This window comes from Copadichromis virginalis, linkage group LG1 (assembly GCF_057382275.1).
Source record: "Copadichromis virginalis isolate Kocher_CV1m ecotype Utaka linkage group LG1, C_Virginalis_male_GT1.1, whole genome shotgun sequence".
Taxonomy (NCBI): Eukaryota; Metazoa; Chordata; class Actinopteri; order Cichliformes; family Cichlidae; genus Copadichromis; species Copadichromis virginalis.
In genome coordinates this window covers 19,208,095-19,228,214 of record NC_140618.1, presented here as the reverse complement: position 1 = coordinate 19,228,214, position 20,120 = coordinate 19,208,095, and the positions used below count along the sequence as shown (strand labels likewise).

General features: G+C 40.4%; 1 protein-coding gene across 1 annotated transcript in view; it reads left to right on the top strand.

Annotated features, from left to right (window-relative positions):
• The window catches only part of LOC146718639 (DNA-binding protein RFX7-like), a 28,494-nt gene that overhangs the window by 7,270 nt on the left and 1,104 nt on the right, over positions 1 to 20,120 (top strand). Inside the window, exons 3-9 of the mRNA XM_085453183.1 lie at positions 2,845 to 2,930; positions 3,110 to 3,232; positions 4,855 to 4,971; positions 9,910 to 9,994; positions 10,112 to 10,325; positions 13,337 to 13,617; positions 14,454 to 20,120. The exon at positions 14,454 to 20,120 is cut by the window's right edge and continues 1,104 nt beyond it. Coding sequence (XP_085309309.1) covers positions 2,845 to 2,930; positions 3,110 to 3,232; positions 4,855 to 4,971; positions 9,910 to 9,994; positions 10,112 to 10,325; positions 13,337 to 13,617; positions 14,454 to 17,615 — 4,068 coding nt within the window. The 3' untranslated portion in view covers positions 17,616 to 20,120. The remainder of the gene's footprint in view (positions 1 to 2,844; positions 2,931 to 3,109; positions 3,233 to 4,854; positions 4,972 to 9,909; positions 9,995 to 10,111; positions 10,326 to 13,336; positions 13,618 to 14,453) is intronic.

Below are 20,120 nucleotides of genomic sequence, written 5' to 3'. Positions count from 1 at the left end.
CAAAAGTTAGATTAATCTTGTCCTGCTTAGAATATTATAATGCTCTGTTTTCTTGTCTGTTGTATTAATTGTGTCAGTTTGTCCAAAATGCTTTTGCAAGGCTTCTAACTCCTACTTGCGTTTTCTTATATTACCTCATTGTTAAAGTGTCTGCACTGGCCTCTTGTGAGGTTTAAGGATGAGTTTAAAATCTTCGTTCTTGCTTTTATGGTCTTACGAGGTGAGGCCCCCACTTATGTCATCAGTCTACTCCACCCCTATTCTCCAAACTTTACTCCCTTTCAGCTCTTGCACCCTTGCAAGAGGGTACAAGAGCAGGTAGCATCACATGTTTTAGTTTGCAGATTTTTCAAACTAGGGATCTCGTGCTTCTTAGGTGAATGTGTAAACTATTATACTATAAAAGGGTTGCACAACTACTCCCGAGGCCTACATGTTTATATATGTTTTATGCAACAATTTAGTAATCGTTTGTTTACACTGACACAGTGATCTGACTCTATAAATGCACTCTTAACAAGTCAGCATCAGCTCAGTGGATGGAGTATGAAACGGTGCGAATCAGTAAAGTGTCAGATTAATGTCTGAATATGATTTTTATTCTAGAGCCCCTTTAGCGTACATCAAAACAGGCACTATATAATTTATGCCACAATATTTGCTTTGTTGATTAATGGCCAGTCTTTTATTTTTCAGTGCAGTCTGACAGCAGTTTGTTAAACATTCACAATCCTTAAGCTCTTAAACAGAAAATATCAAACAGAAACTGAGAGTCCGAAACTGAAAACGCTGGGTTCAAAACCCACAACACCCATTATTTTTGTTGGGGGAGGGGAAATCCACATTTGGAGGTTGGAGGGGTTGGTGGTGAAGCTCACACTTCTACTATGCAGAGGGAAACAAGTTCAATACTTGGTGAGGATCAGGCATTACTATTCAATTTAATTTAATTTATAAATAAATATCTATATATCTAATATATATTATATAAATAGAAATAGAATATATGTATTTATATTTGGTACGGTAATATAAGCAAGCACTTGGTGACGGTGGGAAGGAAAAACTCCCTTTTAACAGGAAAACCTCTGGCAGAACAGGCTGGGAGTGGGACAGCCGTCTCCTATGACTGCTTGGAGGTGAGGGGAGGAAGACAGGATTTCTACTACTGGGTTGGTTATGAAAGCTTTGTCAGTTGCCGTGGTGATGTAGCTTCACTTTGTCTTAATGACACACAGCAGGTGTTTCTGACACGAATGTGCTTCCTATTGTAATACATAGTTTCCTGTTGACTGTTGTGAAAAAAGGCATCAGTTTGTATCTGTGAACATGAACAAGTAGATGCTTTTCATGATTGCTTGATGTTTTGTTATGGTCTGTTTAAGGATAAATTGATGAGGGCTGAAATAATTTATTTATTTATAATAAATGTCTTGGTTTGCTTGGAATAGAAGAGAGAGTTATTAATTTGAAGCATTGGTTTTGGTGAAAATCAATTCCAGTGAAAGCACGCTGTTGCTGTTCTTCAGTTACTGATGTAAAATTTACAGCACGTCCTAAGAGTGATGCTAAAATCAGTCCTGCTTAGGCTAAAATGCTGCTTATAGAGCTGTAGCTAACATATTCAATTACTGAGAGATGACATAACACTTTATTAGCGAGTGATGTTTTAACTTAACAGAAGACCCCGCTGTAATGTTTCAGCTTTAAAACGTTAACTGTGCAGCTGAGGCTTGTGCTTTTTTAAGATAAACAAAACAAATCTTTATATTAAGATTGCATCTTGGGTTAGTTTGTTATTTCCACTATGTAGTCTTCTTGAACTTGTAAGTCCTGAATTGTCAAAGAGCCTCTTTTCTCCTTTGACCTGCTCCCTGGCTTAAAGAATAGCACTGCATTCTGTTAATACCTCAAATGATCTGTAACAATTCAAAAAATGTATTTATTATGCTTTTCAGCCTTTAACCTAAGCTCTTGTTTGGGATTCATGGGATGCAACAGGTCTAAGTATGAGTGACTGAAGTGTAATGTGCAGGAAAAAAAAACCCACATGCAATGTCTGCGTGTAAGTATCAGTCTCAGGAGGTTAGAGAGCTTCAGCAGAGATGAGAGGTTGATTTTGTTGCCTTCAGACTGAAACTTTAACTGTTCCCCTGAAACCAGCTGCTGGCTCAGACTGATATGTAACAGACAGAAAAGAGAGCGCTATCAGTGCCATCTGGATGCATGCAGTGGGTGGCCAGGCAGCTCAGCCATGGCTCTGTCGTTGTTTCAGTGTTTACTGGAAAGACTGAAGATTTTTCTTGTTGTAAGGATGCTTTGCTTGTTCTGTTTGTTGTCTAAATCGTATTTCAATTCATGCTTAATGCAGACATTTCTATCTGTATAAAAGTAAGAGGAAATCAAGTATGGTTATAGGAGAGGGGTGACACGCATAGGCTAATGGACTAATAATTAGACATAATATTGTTTTAATAATAATACAAATATTTATTCGTTCAAATAAATATTTGTTCAAAATAAACATAAAATAATATTATGATGATATTTTGAACAAATATTTTCTAGTCTCACCATCTCAAACAATATTTCACATTTTTCTTTTTCTTATGTTGTAATGATTTTATGTTTTATTGATGAGTCCGGCAAAATAAGAACTACGTTATTAGATATTTTAAAATTAAAATAATGACAGAGTAGTTAGTAATGAAAAATAACAGATGAAATGTTGAACTTGTAAATAATGTCCCTTATGAACTATCCTAGTCCTGCTTTCATTAATGCATGTGCTGCAGGTGTGACCGACCTGCTTGTTTAACCATCTTTGACTTTTTGTTTCTACAGCAAGATGTCGAGAAGTTCTCAGACATCGAAAAACTCTACCTCTACCTCAAGTTGCCTTCTGGTCCGAGCAGCAGTGTCGATAAAAGGTGAGGATATACTTGTTTCTAAATGTTTTTATAGAAAACTGGACAAAGGGATAATGCTTACAAGCTTATTGAAACAAAAATGCCTCGATTAGCGTTGGTGTCATTTATCAGGCCTGAGGTGACAGTAAGCACTGCATTGCTTGTCTTCACAAACATCACTGACCCACATCTTTGTGCAGTGACCAGAGCGCCCTGTCATCGAGTCGCACGCAGCAGATGCACGCATTCACCTGGATCCGAAATCATTTAGAGGAGTACCCCGAGACCTCGCTCCCCAAGCAGGAAGTCTACGACGAATACAAGTAGGTGTAAAACAGAAAGGCGGAGTTTAGTTTCACTGCATAAACCCAGTTTTCTTGGAGAAATAAAGTCATTGTTGACGTTCACCTTTTGCATAGATAGCTGCTTCCAATGTTTGAGCCTCTTTCTCCTCCAGTTTACTGCAGGCAGAAGCATCAGTATAAATAGATGCTGCAGGCATGAGAATCACAGAGCCGCATGTGTCGGTAATATTAGAATGGAAAGTCTGAGACAGCCATTGAAATGTTCTGACGCTGTTATACAACTGTCTTTTTAACTCAGCTAGAACAAAAATACAGCGTCCTCCAGAAATATTGGCGCCTTCAGTGCAGACAGGTCAAAAGGCTTTAAACAGACCTAACGTGCTTCATGTTTTTCACAGTCAAACAAGCACATAGGACACAGTCACTGTGTAACTTTGGTGCTCCACCACTGCTCAGGTCTTCATTAGCTAGCTGTTTTAGCAGATGCAGATGTTTCTACTCAGAATAAATGATATGAAATAAAGGTCAGCTGTACCTGCTTATCGAACAGCAAGATGTTAAACTTTAAGTGATTGAGTGGGGTCATATGTGCCATTGACATGTTTTATTTTTCATTAAAAAAATTCTGACTACCATGAATCTGTCTGCTTTTACAACAGGCACATCGGTCTAGCAAAGATAATCAAAAGTTGTGTCATTTATGATCCTGAAAATATATGTATGGGTTTCTTTTGGCATCTTAGGTTATGATTTTTTTTTGTAATTTTCCACTTCTACTCATCACATTGTTCTGAAGTAAACCACGGCTAACAGACCTTAAACATGAGAGAGATTCAGACAAGCTTGCTGCTTTCAGGGTTTTGAAGACGTTGCTAGCTCAGTTACCTATATACTACATACGGTATATTACTACTATACTTGTCAAGAAAAGAAAGGCAGCTTTATGTCATGAAATAAGTTGTGTTTAATAAGTGTTTTAAATCCTTTGCTATACCTGAAAAATGGCACATGCCTTTCACCATCAGGAACATAGTCAGACACTTCCTTGGGAAGCATTTAGTCCTGATATTTCAACATCTGTGTAACTGCGAAACCTCCTCTTTGCTAAAAAAAAAAAAATTAAAATCTCTTAAATTAATCCTGCAAGATTCACAGCTACAAGTAAACAAAAGGTGAACATTTTATTAATTTCAGAAGTCCAGAAAAGTCTAACAGTTCAGAAACAAAGGAGGCAACAGAATTCAAAAACCAGCAGGGAGCTCACAAAGAAGACAAACAGACAATCATTTCGTCGCTAGTTGCTAACTCGTACAGAACTTTGAACATCTATTGTGTCTATCGCACAAAAGCATACATGGCTACAGAAAGTTTTTAGCTCAGACTTGAAAGTCTGCTTGTTGGTTGGCTCAGGTCAAGGTCGGTCACGTTCACACCATAAACAAAGTGCTCTGGAGTTCATTTTGGAACCACATCGAGACCACCCCCTCCATAGGGTCTCGGTACAGTTGTTTAGGTCCCCACCCTGGTTAGTGTGTTCACATCTGCACCCAGAGACAATGACAGCCTGGCTATGATGCTGACCTGCACTGTGTTCCTAATTAAATAAAATTAATTGTATTAATTCTGTTTCTGTGTTTCAGGAGCTTCTGTGACAATCTTAACTACCACCCACTAAGTGCTGCAGACTTTGGGAAGATGATGAAAAATGTATTCCCGAACATGAAGGCGCGTCGGCTCGGCATGAGGGGAAAATCAAAATATCCTTTACTGGAAAGGAGTGTAGCAGTCTGGCCTCTGTCTCTGGTCACAGACCATCTGCTGCTGCAGTTCATAAGCTCGCTAAATATAGACGTGAAATGAAATAAAGCCCCCCTCTGCCTTCGAAGCAGAAGCATAATAATGCAGAGACCCTCAGGGGAGTCACTGTGATCTTGACCTTCACGTAACATTGTGATTTTATTTTTTATATTTTTTCTGTTTAGCTCATGACGTCTAATGGAACATCTTGGTTTATTGTCATGACCTTTACCTGCGTTATAGTCTTATTAACTTTCAGGTAAAATGGTCTGCTTAGAACTCAGCTCCTCACGTCAGTCCTTATCTACATAATCTACAAAAACTAATTCTGTGCCAATGTTTGAAAAATGTGAAATTGTTTTAAATTAGAAATTTGTCATAATGTGTTGAAAGACAGGATCCAAATGCAGACTCAAAGTCCAAACATAAAAAAACAAAACAAAAGGTGTGACTGAGACTTTAAATAAGCAGGAGGTAACAGAAGTGGGAGCAGGAGGGAAGCTAAACACAGCTGAAAACAATCAAGGTAATGTACAATGAAGTAAAACTAAATACAATACACAAAAGACCACTAACTATCAAAAGTCAACTACCAAAACAGGAAGTGAGAATTGTAAGTAGACGAGGAAATTGACAATCTTAAACTTGACATGGGGGAAAGACACTTAAGTGAGGCAAAAAGAAAACTAACAAACTGATACCAGCACCAAATTCAAGTAAGCACTAAATGCTAAAAATCTAAGATAAAATGTAAATAATTAACAAACTAAGAACCAAATATTGGATATGTAATGATATAAAATATTTTAAAGTGTATAAACTGAAAAAAAACTAGTTCAAAATCCAGGACTATAACATACTTGCGTTTAATTTATGCTTAATTTTGTTGTAGTTAGTTTTAAATTAAACTCTAAAAAGGGTGGTGGGCATTTTTTCATACATCTTGTAAAGAATTGTTTAAATTAAGGGTATTGATTAATGGCATGAAAATTTTAATTTAATATTAGACAAACTGTCTGGGAAAAAGTAATAAAACATATTAAAATAGGTCAAAAAAGACTGAGAACAAGAATAATATTCAATATGATTCCAATGGAATTATCATAAAAATTTAGAAGTTAAAAGAATAAGATGAAGTTAAATCTATACTAAAGTTTTTTAAAAAGCTTTACGATATAAATGAGTCTTAACCCCATAAAGCCTGAACTGTTGAATAATTTCCAGAAATTCTATTTTTTTTTTTCAACTGAAATGTTTATGAAACCTGACAAATTTAAAAAAATAATAATAATTACTTGGATTTGTTGGACTTTGTGAGCTTCAGAAGCAAAGTATTTGCTGCTGCTATTCACAGAACCAGCTGTCAGTGTCACTTTTCACTACAAAGCCCATCCTGTTATTTATTTATTTATTTTTATGCCTCCACTCCAGCGACAGCCATGCAAGAGGCTTTAAATTTTAAGGTTATCTGGTTGTCTGCCTTATTCTTGTAAGCACCATCACTGTTAATACGCCATGAGTGGATTTGTTTAAATGTGGCTCAAACTTTCACTTGACCTCAGACTATAAACTGGTTACGATTTGGGGATTAAAGGTCACTGTGACCTTTGTTAAGTACATTTTTGACCATAATTTGTAGACTTGGCTCCTTTTATTACAACATTTTTACACACAGATGTCTAAAAAAAATAAATGCATTGTGAGTCAGGTACAGAATGGGAGATTGCAACTACAGGGTGGGCCATTTATATGGATACACCATAATAAAATGGGAATGGTTGGTGATATTAAAGTCCTGTTTGTGGCACATTAGTATATGTGAGGGGGCAAACTCCTTCTTCACACCATAGACAATTGCCTTCAGATGACCCCAAAGATAAAAGTCTAAGGGGGTCAGATCGGGAGACCTTTGGGGCCATTCAACTGGCCCACGACGACCAATCCACTTTCCAGGAAACTGTTCATCTAGGAATGCTTCAGTGCATAAAGAGGGAAACTCATCATCATGTAGCGATTTCAAATATCCAGTGGCCTTGAGGTTTCCATTGATGAAGAATGGACCCACTATCGTTGTACCCCATATACCACACCAAACCATCACTTTTGTTGTTCCAGCAGTCTTGGAGGGATCCATCCAATGTGGGTTAGTGTCAGACCAATAGCGGTGGTTTTGTTTGTTAACTTCACCATTCACATAAAAGTTTGCCTCATCACTGAACAAAATCTTCTGCGTGAACTGAGGGTCCTGTTCAAATTTTTGTTTTGGCCATTCTGCAAATTCTGTGCGCCGATCTGGGTCATCCTCGTTGAGATGCTGCAGTAGCTGGAGTTTGTAAGGGTGCCATTTGTGAGTAGCTAATATCTGCTGAAGGGATGTTCGACTAATGCCACTCTCCAGTGACATGCGGCGAGTGCTACGCTGTGGGCTCTTGCTGAATGAAGCTAGGACAGCCACTGATGTTTCTTCATTAGTGACAGTTTTCTTGTGTCCACATTTTGGCAAATCCAACACTGAACCAGTTTCATGAAACTTAGCAAGCAGTTTGCTGACTGTAGCATGGGAGATGGGTGGTCTCGTAGGGTGTCTTGCATTGAAATCTGCTGCAATGACCCGGTTACTGCGTTCACCAGATATCAACACAATTTCGATCCGCTCCTCACGTGTTAACCTCTTCGACATGTCAATGGCTGTGAACAAAGAGAAACTTGTAAATAACTCATGAAAGAATAAAGTTACGTTGAAACCAAGCACATCATTGTTTTTCTTGTGACATTACCAATAAGTTTGATGTGTCACATGGCCCTCTTCCTATTGAAAAAAACAAAGGCGGTATCCAAGATGGCCGACTTCTAAATGGCCACCATGGTCACCACCCATCTTGAGGAGTTTGCCCCCTCACATATACTAATGTGCCACAAACAGGACTTTAATATCACCAACCATTCCCATTTTATTACGGTGTATAAATGGCCCACCCTGTATTGTTCATCTTTGTTTGAATTGGTGACACTGATGCTTGGTTCCCACATACAGTATTTAATTTCTTGACTACAATTATTACCTGACTGGACAAACATGAATGTAACGTGTAACTTCGCTGACTGTTGGAGGCGTACGATGGCATACCAATAATTCTAGTTATTTGTTCTAGTAACAGTCGGCAAAGCTTTCATCTACAATTAAACAAAGCCTGAGTGTAGCATGAGACAAAGTCATCAAAGAGTGTTACTTAAAAGTATAAATCAAGCTTCATCAGAACTGAATCTTTAACAAAAAAACATCTTTGAAGTGTGTACACACTCTGTCCCAGCCAGTGAATACTATAAATACTTTTTTCTGCTGTTTTGCACTGGTCTACTCATCATATATTATCATCGTTTAGAGTAGCAGAGCCAAATGCAGGTTGCTGCAGGCAGAGGATTCAAACAAAAAGTAAGCTCTTTATTTCCAAAAGAAGCATAATCCAAGGAGAAAATCCAGAAAACATAGGGATCAAGAAACAAGAGAACTTGCAAAGCAACAAAGAACAAAGGAAAGACACTCAGAGGGTAATTAGGGGAAGTGAAAACAGGAAGGTGACAAGAAAAGGCTGAAAGTAATTGGGATTAATTAACAAAGTAAAACAGGAAATAACTGAACACACAGACAGGATACAGAAAAGCTGTGGCCCAACCAAAACACCAGGTCCCTGTACTGCAAAGCCAAATCAACATACCCAAAGTATCCGTTATCTGGATTCGCTTTACCCAACATCGAAAATCAGGACGAGTGGTCGGGCAAAGGTGGTGATCAACCCAGGCTTTGTCAGTCTACCTTGATAAAGGTAGATTGGAAGGAGGTAGAGCGGGTCATATACTAAGCAGAAGGCTGGTAGTTTGCATCTCCAAAGACAGTGCTTGTGTGAACGAGGCAAGTTATATAGAGTGCTCAGTAAGAGTAGAAAAGCTCTATGTAAGGACTTGTAAAGACAAAAGTGTGTCACTGGCAGCATTGAACCAATAACAAATATGAAGTGAACTGGGAACAAAGTGACCAATCCTACACAGGGATATGAAAAGGTTAAGAACATGATACAGAATCAAATCAAAGTGGGGGGGGAGCTGCCATATTAATAACATTGAACCTGTTTAAAGGCTGGAAGGACAGTTGGCAGAAATGCTGACTGTAGAAAGTAAAAGGCTTATCATTATCACAGCTCTATCATTAAGATACACGAGAATCTGAAAAATTATAATCATGTACCTGTTTTAGGATCATGTATTAACTCTTATAGAACAATAAAAAAGTGGAGTGACTTATTTTGCAGCTGACAGGGAAAAAAATTGGGAGTAAAGAAGCGGCTAAGGTTCTATATTTTTAATAAAACAAAAACTTCCGGCCCTCCTACTCCCCGTGCACAGAGGTCCAGATGATCTTATAATGCGTTTGTAACACTGCAGTCGTGGTGATTCCACACCCTTTGATCTCTAATCGGGTATATAACCTCATTAACTGCCGGTTAGGGCTGCGCCAAATGTTACTATAGTGATATGTCCCATTAAAAAGATCCACCTTGGATTTGGCTGGAGAAGCCAAAATCCTGCTTTGTAGTACGGGACTTTGGAACAAAATGAAAAGGAAAACAATAACAACAAGACTTAACAAGAACAGATAAAAAGTAACTCCAATAAGATAACTCAGTAATACTAATGTAAGGCTCAGGTAACACAAAAGATAAATATGGAAATTTGGATGCAGTTTACGAATGAGAATTGGCGCTGCCAGTTTTCTGTTATGACATGGCGTATTGAGCTGCTAATACTACACAGGCTGTGTTTTATTCAGGGTTTCCTCTGTATAGTTGTCATATGTATTCTTCGGAGATCCTTTGAGATTTTTTATCTTAACACTGACTCACATACTGCTATAGTGGCCTAAGGAAGAGACCATTTGTTCAGATGCCGTCTTTACCAACTCTGGACCTCCATAAAACAGGAGATGGAGTAAGCACATTTATTTACACTTATTTTCATATTGATATTAATATTATGTCTTTGGAATATAGCTTTTTTTCCATATATATGTGTCTATATATGAAACTAAATGTCAATTGTTTGCAGCCCCAGTGTGATGTGCTCGACTCCCCGGGCCAGCTGAGCAGTATTAAGGAAGAGGTGCGGTTTGCAGCCTGTGATCTTGTGTGTGAGTGGGCTCAAAAGGTGCTCAAACGCCAGTTTGATGCTGTGGAGGACCTGGCTCGCTTCCTAATCGACAGCCATTACATCAGCAACAAGTCTTTGGCAGCTCTCACCATAATGACCGGCACAGCAGCAGGTAGGACACTTGACAACTTGATGTTCCCAGAGTGCAGAACATAAAGGTCAAGAGTGACTTCTGGTGGCAGCTCGCTGTTAACGCACCTATGGCTTTATCCGTCTATTGAAGTTCTGTCTCTACACCAGATTAATGTTGTTCTTGGACTCTTATGCTCTGGAACATCAAGCAGTCTAACTTGCGAACCTTGCAATAAATCTTTACAGCGATTATAATCTTCAGTTTTACTTTAAAATAAATTAGAGAACTTTTTGTTCAACTGTGTGATCATTTCAGAAAAAAACATGTTTGTGTTTGTTAAATACTCAATTTACAGTAAAACTACTTAAAATAGGTTTTCTTTATAAACCAGAAGCAGTATATAAAACTCATGGGCGATCATTTTTGCCCTGAAGCTTGCATACCAGTGACAAGCTCAAGAAGACAGATTCAGAGGTGTCTCGGGATTTCAGGCTTCCCACTTCAAATGGAGCGTAGCACAATATGCATTTTCCACAAAAGTGTGCAAAGATCTAAGCTGTTCAATATATAATATATTACTTAAACATGTAATTTTGATGAAGAGCATTTTGTGATTGAATCAATGCAAAGAAAAAGAACAAAATAATAATGTCTCTGAATTGTCACATCATTTTAACATAAACTGAACAGCTACCTTCGGCTGCTCCTTTATTCACTAGGGCTCACTTCAGCAGGTAGTTCTGCATTTTTATTTTGGTAGATCAGCTTTTCACTTGTTAGGCTTATTAAACCACTACACAATATATTTGTATACCTCATAAACTGGAAGGTTCAGTGTTGAGATTTAAGTAAAAATAATTGTTTAACAAAGAACCAACAAGAAGCTCCCAGACACTGAAATGTACAGTGAGGATGCAAAGGAAACATGTGGGATATAAGCATAACTGAGCCAAGAGAACAGCAGGAATCTCTACTGCTGTTCTCTTGCTGTAATGTGCGATGGTTGAAATAAAGGCCCATCATCTCCTGTTAATTTACCCTGAGATTGCACAGTTCTTTGATTCTGTGATTTAATCCCATGTACAAAGGCAGGTGGAGAGGCAGACTGCCAGGTTTTAAGAATAAGTTTCTTGGCAACCCTTCCTAGATGCAGAGCAATGTGGATGTCAGGTGGGAGCTCAAGGGGGACTTTTCTTTTGTTAGTCCTTGTTTTTCATTTTAATGAGCTATTGACTTTTTTGTGTGATGATATCAGGGTTGCACAGGAAAGGGACCCAAATGCACACTGCTAAGTCAAACCTGAGAAACGTAAAACAACCTTTTATGAAGGCAAAACACAAAGTACACATACGGAAAAGTTAAATAAGTGAATAAATCCAAACAGAAATACAGTAAACACATAAGCAAGTATGACTCAACAAAGAATTAAGGCAACCTTTTCAGGTTTTAAATAGACACGTGAAGTAATCAGGGGGCTGGGAAACGCCAGGGTAACAAGACATAGCTGAAGCTAATTAAGACAAAGGAAGTAAAAGTGATGGGAAAGCACAAATGAAACAGGAAGCTACTAAAAGGGGAATCACAAAACAAAGACAAAGCCTTAACAAGATGCAAGAACACACTACAAAGACCAAACTAAAGTAAAAATACGAGGAATCCGATTTATAATAACCTAAACCCAAAAGAAAACCAGAATACGAAACTAAAGAACAAAAGACTAGAAACAGAGTTAGTCAGATGGATAATAATGAAAATAATGATGATGATAATAATAATAATAGAATGCAGGAGTGAATGTGAGTGCGAATGGTTGTCTGTCCCTGTGTGTTGGCCCTGCGACAGACTGGCAGCCTGTCCAGGGTGTACCCCGCCTCTCGCCCTATGACAGCTGGGATAGGCTCCAGCGCCCTGAAAAGGATAAGCGGAAGCGAATGGATGAATGGAATAATAATAATAATAATAATGCATTTTATTTATAGGTGCCTTTAAAGACCCTCAAGGTCACCTTACAATATTACAAAAAATAAGTAAATAAATAAAAACACAAGGTAAACATGGAAAAAACAAGCATGAAAGTATAAAAGCTAAACAAGGTAAAAATCATGATGCAATTTTGAATAGAGTTTTGAATAGTTCGGAGTGAGTGAAGGACAAAGGCGGTTATTGAAAGATGAAAACAGGAAGACCGAGTGATATTATTTATGTGTTGTGAAGGAAAGAGTGCTGTCGAGTATGACATCAAGACTCTTAACCTGAGGGGAAGGTGTGACAACAGAGTTATCAATGGATAATGAAAGACATCTGGTTTAAAGTTTTGATTTGGTGCCTATTAAAATAAATTCAGTTTTAGTGCCATTAAGTTTAAGAAAGTTGTGAGCAAACCAGACCTTGATTTCACTTAAACAATCAGAAATAGATATGGGTGGGAGAGTAGCTGTGGATTTGGAGAGCTGTAGTAGAGCTGAGTGTAATCTGCACAGCAGTGAAATTGGATGTTATATTTCTTGAAAATAAGAAAAAAACGGAAACAAGAAAATATGAACATTTCACTTGCACTGACAGAAACTTAAATACAAAATACAACAACTAAAAGCTGTGAATCCAAATGCTCAACACAGAGTGACTAACAACCTGATACACAATACAGAAACCCACAAATACTAAGGAGTAAGAGAAATAGGTGCATCTACTAAAAGTCTCAGATGAGTTTGAATCTCAGTGATCTTGAACTCAAAGTCAAGGTCAGGGGTCAACTTTCCTGAAAATCACCTTGGATTTTCAAAATTATACCATTGGTACATCCACTAGGAGGCTGGGGTAGCGCTGGTGGATGCCAGGTTTTAATAATAAGGAATTCCCTTTTGAAACCAGTAGAATTACATCTGAATATATCAGGGAACATGCTGCAAAACACTCTGCTACCTCAAATGTAATTGTTTTTGCAATAACTGAAGATGTACAGTACTAAGTTCCCCTGCATAGTGTTATATATTCTTTTTGTAGGAGCATTTGATGTATACTGAATACAAATTTCTTTTGATTTTCTTCAGAGGTGAAAGGTTCACAGACCGTCTCAGCCTTCGCCCCGGCTGCAGACGCTCACTCCTTCCAGCCTCATGTGACCATGCTGTCCTCTCCGTCTGTCGACGCAAAGCAGCAGCTCCAGAGGAAGATCCAGAGAAAGCAACAGGAACAAAAGCTGACATCTCCTCTACCCGGAGAGGGACAGATTAGGAAGGCAGACGACGGTGTGTCTTGTGGTAGTCCCACCCCTCCGTCGCCTCAACCAACTATAGGCATCGTGGTTGCTGCCGTGCCAAGCCCGATCACGGTGAGAGAGAGAGCTGGATCACACCATCATGTGTCATTTCTTTCCCCACTGAAGGAAAGATTAACTGCACGTCATGAATGTTTAGAACACAATGAACCCACATTAGATAAAAAATATACCCTTTTCTAATCTATTAATTAGCTACAACACGTTGCTGCAGTTACTGTTGATTTACATTCTTATAGATCACTGAATTTTCTTTTCATCAATATAATAGTCAAACTTTCATTTATCTGAGGTCACATCACATTTCTGATCTTATTATTTTGTGTAGTCTGAAGAAGAGATAAGCCAGAAATGATAGTCCACAGAATTCATCAGTAGATATTCCAACACATTTTTGTATCCCTTTTAATGTCACCAAGGCTGCTTTATATATTTAATGCAATATAAAATCAAACACTTGGGATTAAATAGTTGTTTTTACCAATAAACAAAATATCTACAACATAACTGCATGGATAGCTGTAATTCCAGCTGTTTCTTAAGTGGACTGAAGTGGCAATGTAAAACAAAATAACCATAGTTAAAATCAAAAAGGTGTCAAAACTATCAAAAACAGTAACACCAAGGAGAAAAGTAATAAGGCACAAGGTGAACTCGTCAGGCAATGACAGGGGAGAAGACAACAAACATGCGAGGTAAAAACACAGTAAAAATATCCGTTGAAATAAAGCCTGAAGTAAAAAGAGACGAAGGATATATTCATACAGACGTGCAGGGAGTCCGAAAAGGAATCATTAAAAAAAATGGTACCATAAAGCCCCCTCTATCTCTCTCTGTCAAAGACAGGATCTAAACTTTGATTTCATGATTCCTCTTTTTTCCCCCTGCAGGTTCAGAGGAGTAGGCCGCTGATGTCCCCGAGTCCAGTGGGAACAGTGGAGAGCAAAGTACTGCCCATTAACATCCAGATGGTGACCCAGCCAGTTCAGGGAGTGAAGCAGAGCCCCAAACACCCCCAAAATATTCTGTCCAATCCAGCGGGGGAGCGCGCAGCTCGGCAGCGCTACGCTCAAATCCTCCCTAAACCTTCAGCCACCACTGCCATCGCTTTGCGCTCGCCCTCCACCATGATCATCGCTAACAGCCCCATTAAGACTGTTGTAACGCCATGTCATGTCAGCCCAGTCAGTCTGGTCAAAATGGCAGCCATATCGCTCGCACCCAACAGCAGTGAAACTGCCACATCCTTCACAAACGTGCTGCGGCCGGCATCTGCAGACATCAACTTTAAAGCTACAGAAGACGCCAGCTCCAGTCAGAGCGCGAGGAGTTCCTCAACAGTCCCCATTTTGGCCCCGGTGGCCAGGCAAGGGCAGACTTCTAACACTCCAAGCATCGATGTTGAAATGGAAGTTGAAGCTATACATGAAAGCAGCCAAATGCAAAATTTGGGCAGTCAAGTTTTGCCACAAGTGGCAATGACCAATAGAGTCAAAGGGGCTGTACAGAGGGCCGCCAGTGTGCCCATACCGCAAACTAGAGGCTTCTTGGGTCTCGAGGAAACGTCCAGCAATAAATGCAGCAGAGAGTCCTCCTCAAGCACTAATACTGTGGCCACAGGCGACAGCGGCAATAATAGCGCTAAAAATACAAGCACTTTGCACTTAAATCCCTCCACTCAGAATACCAGCACCGTGTCTCTACTGAACACCAGCAGAACATCTTCATGTGGGGAAAACAACCAAACAAAGCAAGGCTTCTTGTCCACTAAGAGCCTCAGAAAACGTTCAGGGCTCAGTCCAGACCTTTCACCAATCAAAAGGGTTTTTATACCCCAGCAGCCAGTAGAGGGTGCTGCTGGTCCAGGGTATGGTATCAGAAACATGACGGGTAATGTATCCAGGCCAGGCGCTCCAGCTAGACCTGAAAGTGCACCAGCCACCAGGGAAGTAGAAGTGAAAATGACCACTCAAGTCCACGCACTTGGCACTTCTCCTTCTTTCAGAGCGAGTGGCTTTTACTCTGTTGCCAAAACACATAGTTCATTGCAGAGGAAAAACATTTCTGCCGTTATGGAAACTGGCACTTCAGTCAGTCACGCATTAATACAGCAACATCAGGGGCACGCAGCAGTTGACGCACATGCTGTGCCCGATAATCCCAGTTTTCCAAAGCATTCAGGTGTGGGTTCAAACTCAAGCCTGGAAGGAGTCCGGCAGCAGCCCTGCTCTCAGTCCAGTCCTGCTACTGAAACCTTAGAGTTTTTGAATCACGCTTCATCATCCGGTCAACTGCCCATGCAGACAGACATGACAGATTACTTTTGCTTTGATGATGATGTGACTCAGGACAGCATAGTGGAGGAGTTGGTGCAGATGGAGGAGCAGATGAAACTTAATAACCTGCAGCAGTTTGGAGATTCTGTCACGCTGCAGGGCCAGCAGGTTGCGATGCCAAACAACATGACGTCCGCTAATAAGAACATGGCTTTCTATCATGCTGCGAACAACAACAGTAACCCAATCCAAACAATTCAAACGCCGACACCTACACCCATGTCGGAAATGATGGGAGGAGCCCAGGGACTGACAGGAGAAAGCCCCTGCTCCCACATCGCCTCCACGACCCCGGTGGACAGCTCGCTCGGAAGCAGTCGCCACACCCCGGTTGGGACGCCACACTCCAACTGCAGCAGCAATGTTCCTCCCAGTCCAGTAGAGTGCAGAAACCCGTTCGCGTTCACACCCATTAACTCCAGCATCACTGGTTTCCATGACGGCAGCACCATCTCCAGCAGCCCCGTGAAACCGATGCAGAGACCGATGGCCACCCATCCAGACAAGACCAGGCTGGAGTGGATGAATAACAGTTACAATAGCAGCGGCGGGACCACCAGCAGATCCAACAGCGGAATGGAAATCCTGCCCGGCTATCACAGCCTGATAGACGACCATTTTCAAAAACCTCACGCCTTCGCCGTTCCTCACGCGCGGCACCACGACAGCCATTTCGGCCGCTTGACTCCCATCTCGCCCGTGCAGCAGCAGGTAGCGAGCATGGCCAAACAGGAGGGTTTTGCAGTGCCTGCCCCTCTGGATAATAAAACTGCCAACACATCTGCTGCAAATTTTAGGTGTCGCAGCGTGAGTCCCGCTGTACATCAGAGGAACTTCAGCGGCACAGGAGCAGGAACCAACCTTTCCAATGCCTCCCGATCGGTAGTGTCTCCCTTTAATTCTCCTGTGACGGCTGAGGTGTTGAACATCTTCGCAAACAGGCAGACAAACCTCGGCGTGAACAGCATGGCCCAGAGGAGCCGCTCTGTGCCGCTCAACATCATGATGCAAAGCGAGGCCCCGCCCACACCGGGCCAGCAGTGCAGCACCAAAAGCATCGCCAGCGTCCTCCTGAGCAAGCTAGACGGAGATCACGAGAATAGTGTGCGGGGTGTGGGAATCAATAATTTACTTCCCACCTACACCGCTCGTATGAACCTGACCCAGATCCTCGAATCCAACTCCAGCCTCTCCTGCACTGACAGCCTGATGACCTCCGACTCCAGCAGTACCTGCAACCTGCAGAGGCCCAATTACCTCATGGAAAACTCTATCGGTGAACAAATGATTCTCTCGGCAGGTCAAGGCCAAATACAAGCAGCCGGTGGAGAGCAGCATCAGCAGCAGTCCATCATGTCAGCTTTGAACTCACAGCAGCAGCAACACCAGCAGTTAGACTTCAGCACCTCTCAAGACCTCCTCGCTGCTGGCAATCAGCTCATGGAACAGGTGTCAGAGCTAACAGCAGGCGGGGCCGATTTCCCCGGTGAAATCAGAATGACATCGGAGCTTCCCAGTAGCATCAGTGACCTTAACGCATTGGACACAAACCTGCTGTTCGACCCCAGCCAGCAGCAAGGCCAGTATCAGCACGCCGCCCCAGAGGAGCTGGTGGACGATTCACTGTTTCAGCAAATCACCAGCGAAGCGGCTCATTCAGGTGGTCTCGACTGGTTGGAGAGCAAAGATCACCCAACTGTTGGGCTGATGGGCTGAGAGCTGAGCTTTTTATAGTAATGTTGAACATGTTAATCTGCGGTTGATGTTTGTTTTATTTATTTTCAGGCATTTATAATGCAACACTGGATACAATGAGGTCTGTCCAGATTAAGTGCCAGGCTAAAAACTGAGCTAATGCTGCAACACTCACTGAAAATGCTGGTCATTTCCCTTTAATGAGAGAATATTGCCTCACTTTGTTTGATCAAGAGAATTGTCAACAAGAAAACACACACAGAAAAAAGCTAGTTTTCAAACAGCTAATTTTATTGAACAGTCAGATCAATAACAGAGCCGTGGATCAGTGTGAATAAACCTTATGCAACGCTACTTATTTCTGTCACCGTGTATGAACTGCAGGCTAAATTAGGTGCAAAAAAACTAATGATATTTAATCCTAAACTAACAATATGTGTTTGTTGTGTAGCTTTACTTAAAGAAAAAAAGCGCTTAAAAGGTTTTGAATTTAACATTAAGATATGTGACGTGTACACACATACATTAAATTATTATGTATTCACAAATACACAGAATCAAATTCATCCATGTAAATCCATATAATGTACTCATAATCTTAATATATAAATATACCAATATAAATATATGTATCTCTTCCCAAACACAGCACTGGCCTTTACTGACTCATTTTGGTGAAATATATAAATGGTATTCGGTAAAACTTTGAACTGTAAAATTCAGCAATATAAGTCTATACTGTCTAAAGTTTCTAAAGTTTATTTTAAATAGACTTTGAGTCTCTGTTAATCAGCTGATGAGTGTGAAGAGCGACGTTAACCTCTCTTCAAACCCCTTCATGTAGATTAAATAATAATACAAATATTATTAGTCCTCTTTTAAGTTGCATTTAAAATAGGTCTCGTATACAGTCATGTGAATAACTAAGTTCACCCTTGTTATCATAGGTGAGCACCTTTAAAAAAGCAGCAGTTTTGGTAGTTTGGTGGTCTGGTGCGTTCAGGTGTGAGCTAACACAATGACACAATCTTTCCAAATGTTAACGTCCCAACAAGGCCCGACTGTAGAAATGCCTCAGCTCTACAGGCTTGAGCTAGTATGTTAAAGGTTAAATTTCATGAAAATAGAATTACAAGACAAATATGGCACGAAGGAATCCCAAGAGAATATCTCTTCCCTCTGAAACAAACATGGCAGCAAGGTTTGCTTTAGGTTTGCCAAGCAGCATCTGAACAAACCACAGATGACACCAAAGTGGAGACAAAACCAAACAGGTCAAGAGTCAAGCTTGGCCTAAATTAGGTTATGTACTGTAGGAGATAAATCACCCCAAACACAACAAAATGAAATGTATCATTAGAATGGCTGAAAGTGAAAAAGAATGAAGGTGTTGCAATATCAAAGTCCAGACCTCAGCCTGCTTTGGGGGGACCTTAAGAGAGCTGTGCATGAATGCAATGCTGTAAAGAAGAGTGGGCCAAAATCTCTCCACGGTAATGTGAGAGCTGAGGAAGTCATACAGAAAACTATTACTTCTATGTCATTGCTGCTAAAAGTTGTTCTTCAAGCTACTGAATCACAGGGTGCACTTAGTTTTTCTCAGGACTGTAATTGTGATTATAAAGATGTTCAAATCTTAATCAATCTCTTTAAAGCGTATGCAAAATTTACATGCAATAAAAGAAAACAGACAAAAACATCAAATATTAAACCAGCTGTTCTCAAACCGGCATGGCCCCGCCACCAAAATAATTCTCACCTTCAAATTTTATCGATCTTTATCAACAGCAACAACACAAAAAATGAATTAAAAAGAATTTAAATCAGCATCCACACCACTCTGCAGCAAAGAGTCTGTGTCCCACCAGGGGGCCATGCCCCATAGGTTGAGAATCACTATATTAAACCAAGAAAGATGATTTGCTGATCAGCTTTAATTATGCTATCAGTCTTTGTATGGTTACATGTAGGTGTGTCACACAGACCATTTTATGGGATCTGTGTTGCAGCCCTTTGAGCAGTGAAAGACGAGGGCTCGACCGCTTAACCCTTACAGGACATTTATGATAAAATCACTTACCTAAGAATTAAACCAAACCTCTCTGACGGGGTCTTCTTTTGCACTTGAAAAATGAACCGAGAGCTTTTTATCACTATTTAAATGTATTATTTATCGCGTGCAGATCACTAAAAAGGAAGACATGGAAAGTGAGAGGAGCCTAATGAGCATGTATATTACACTTATTCTAATGCACTGACAATCTATAATCCTTGTGCTTTATAAAGGGGGGAAAACACTGTTTGATTTGTGTGGAACAATTTTACTCTGAATCCTGAGGTTCAAATGAAAAACAGCTGCCGATCAAATGTGGAAGTCGAGCTTTACACTGACGTCAAGCATCGGGTAAAGAAGTCGTGCAGCCGCTGACTCTAAGCTGCGTCTGAGGGCTTTGGGTTTCTGAGCCTTATGTCCTTATGCCAAAGATGTAAGCTGCACCGTGGCCACGGGTGTAACATAGCCTCCAA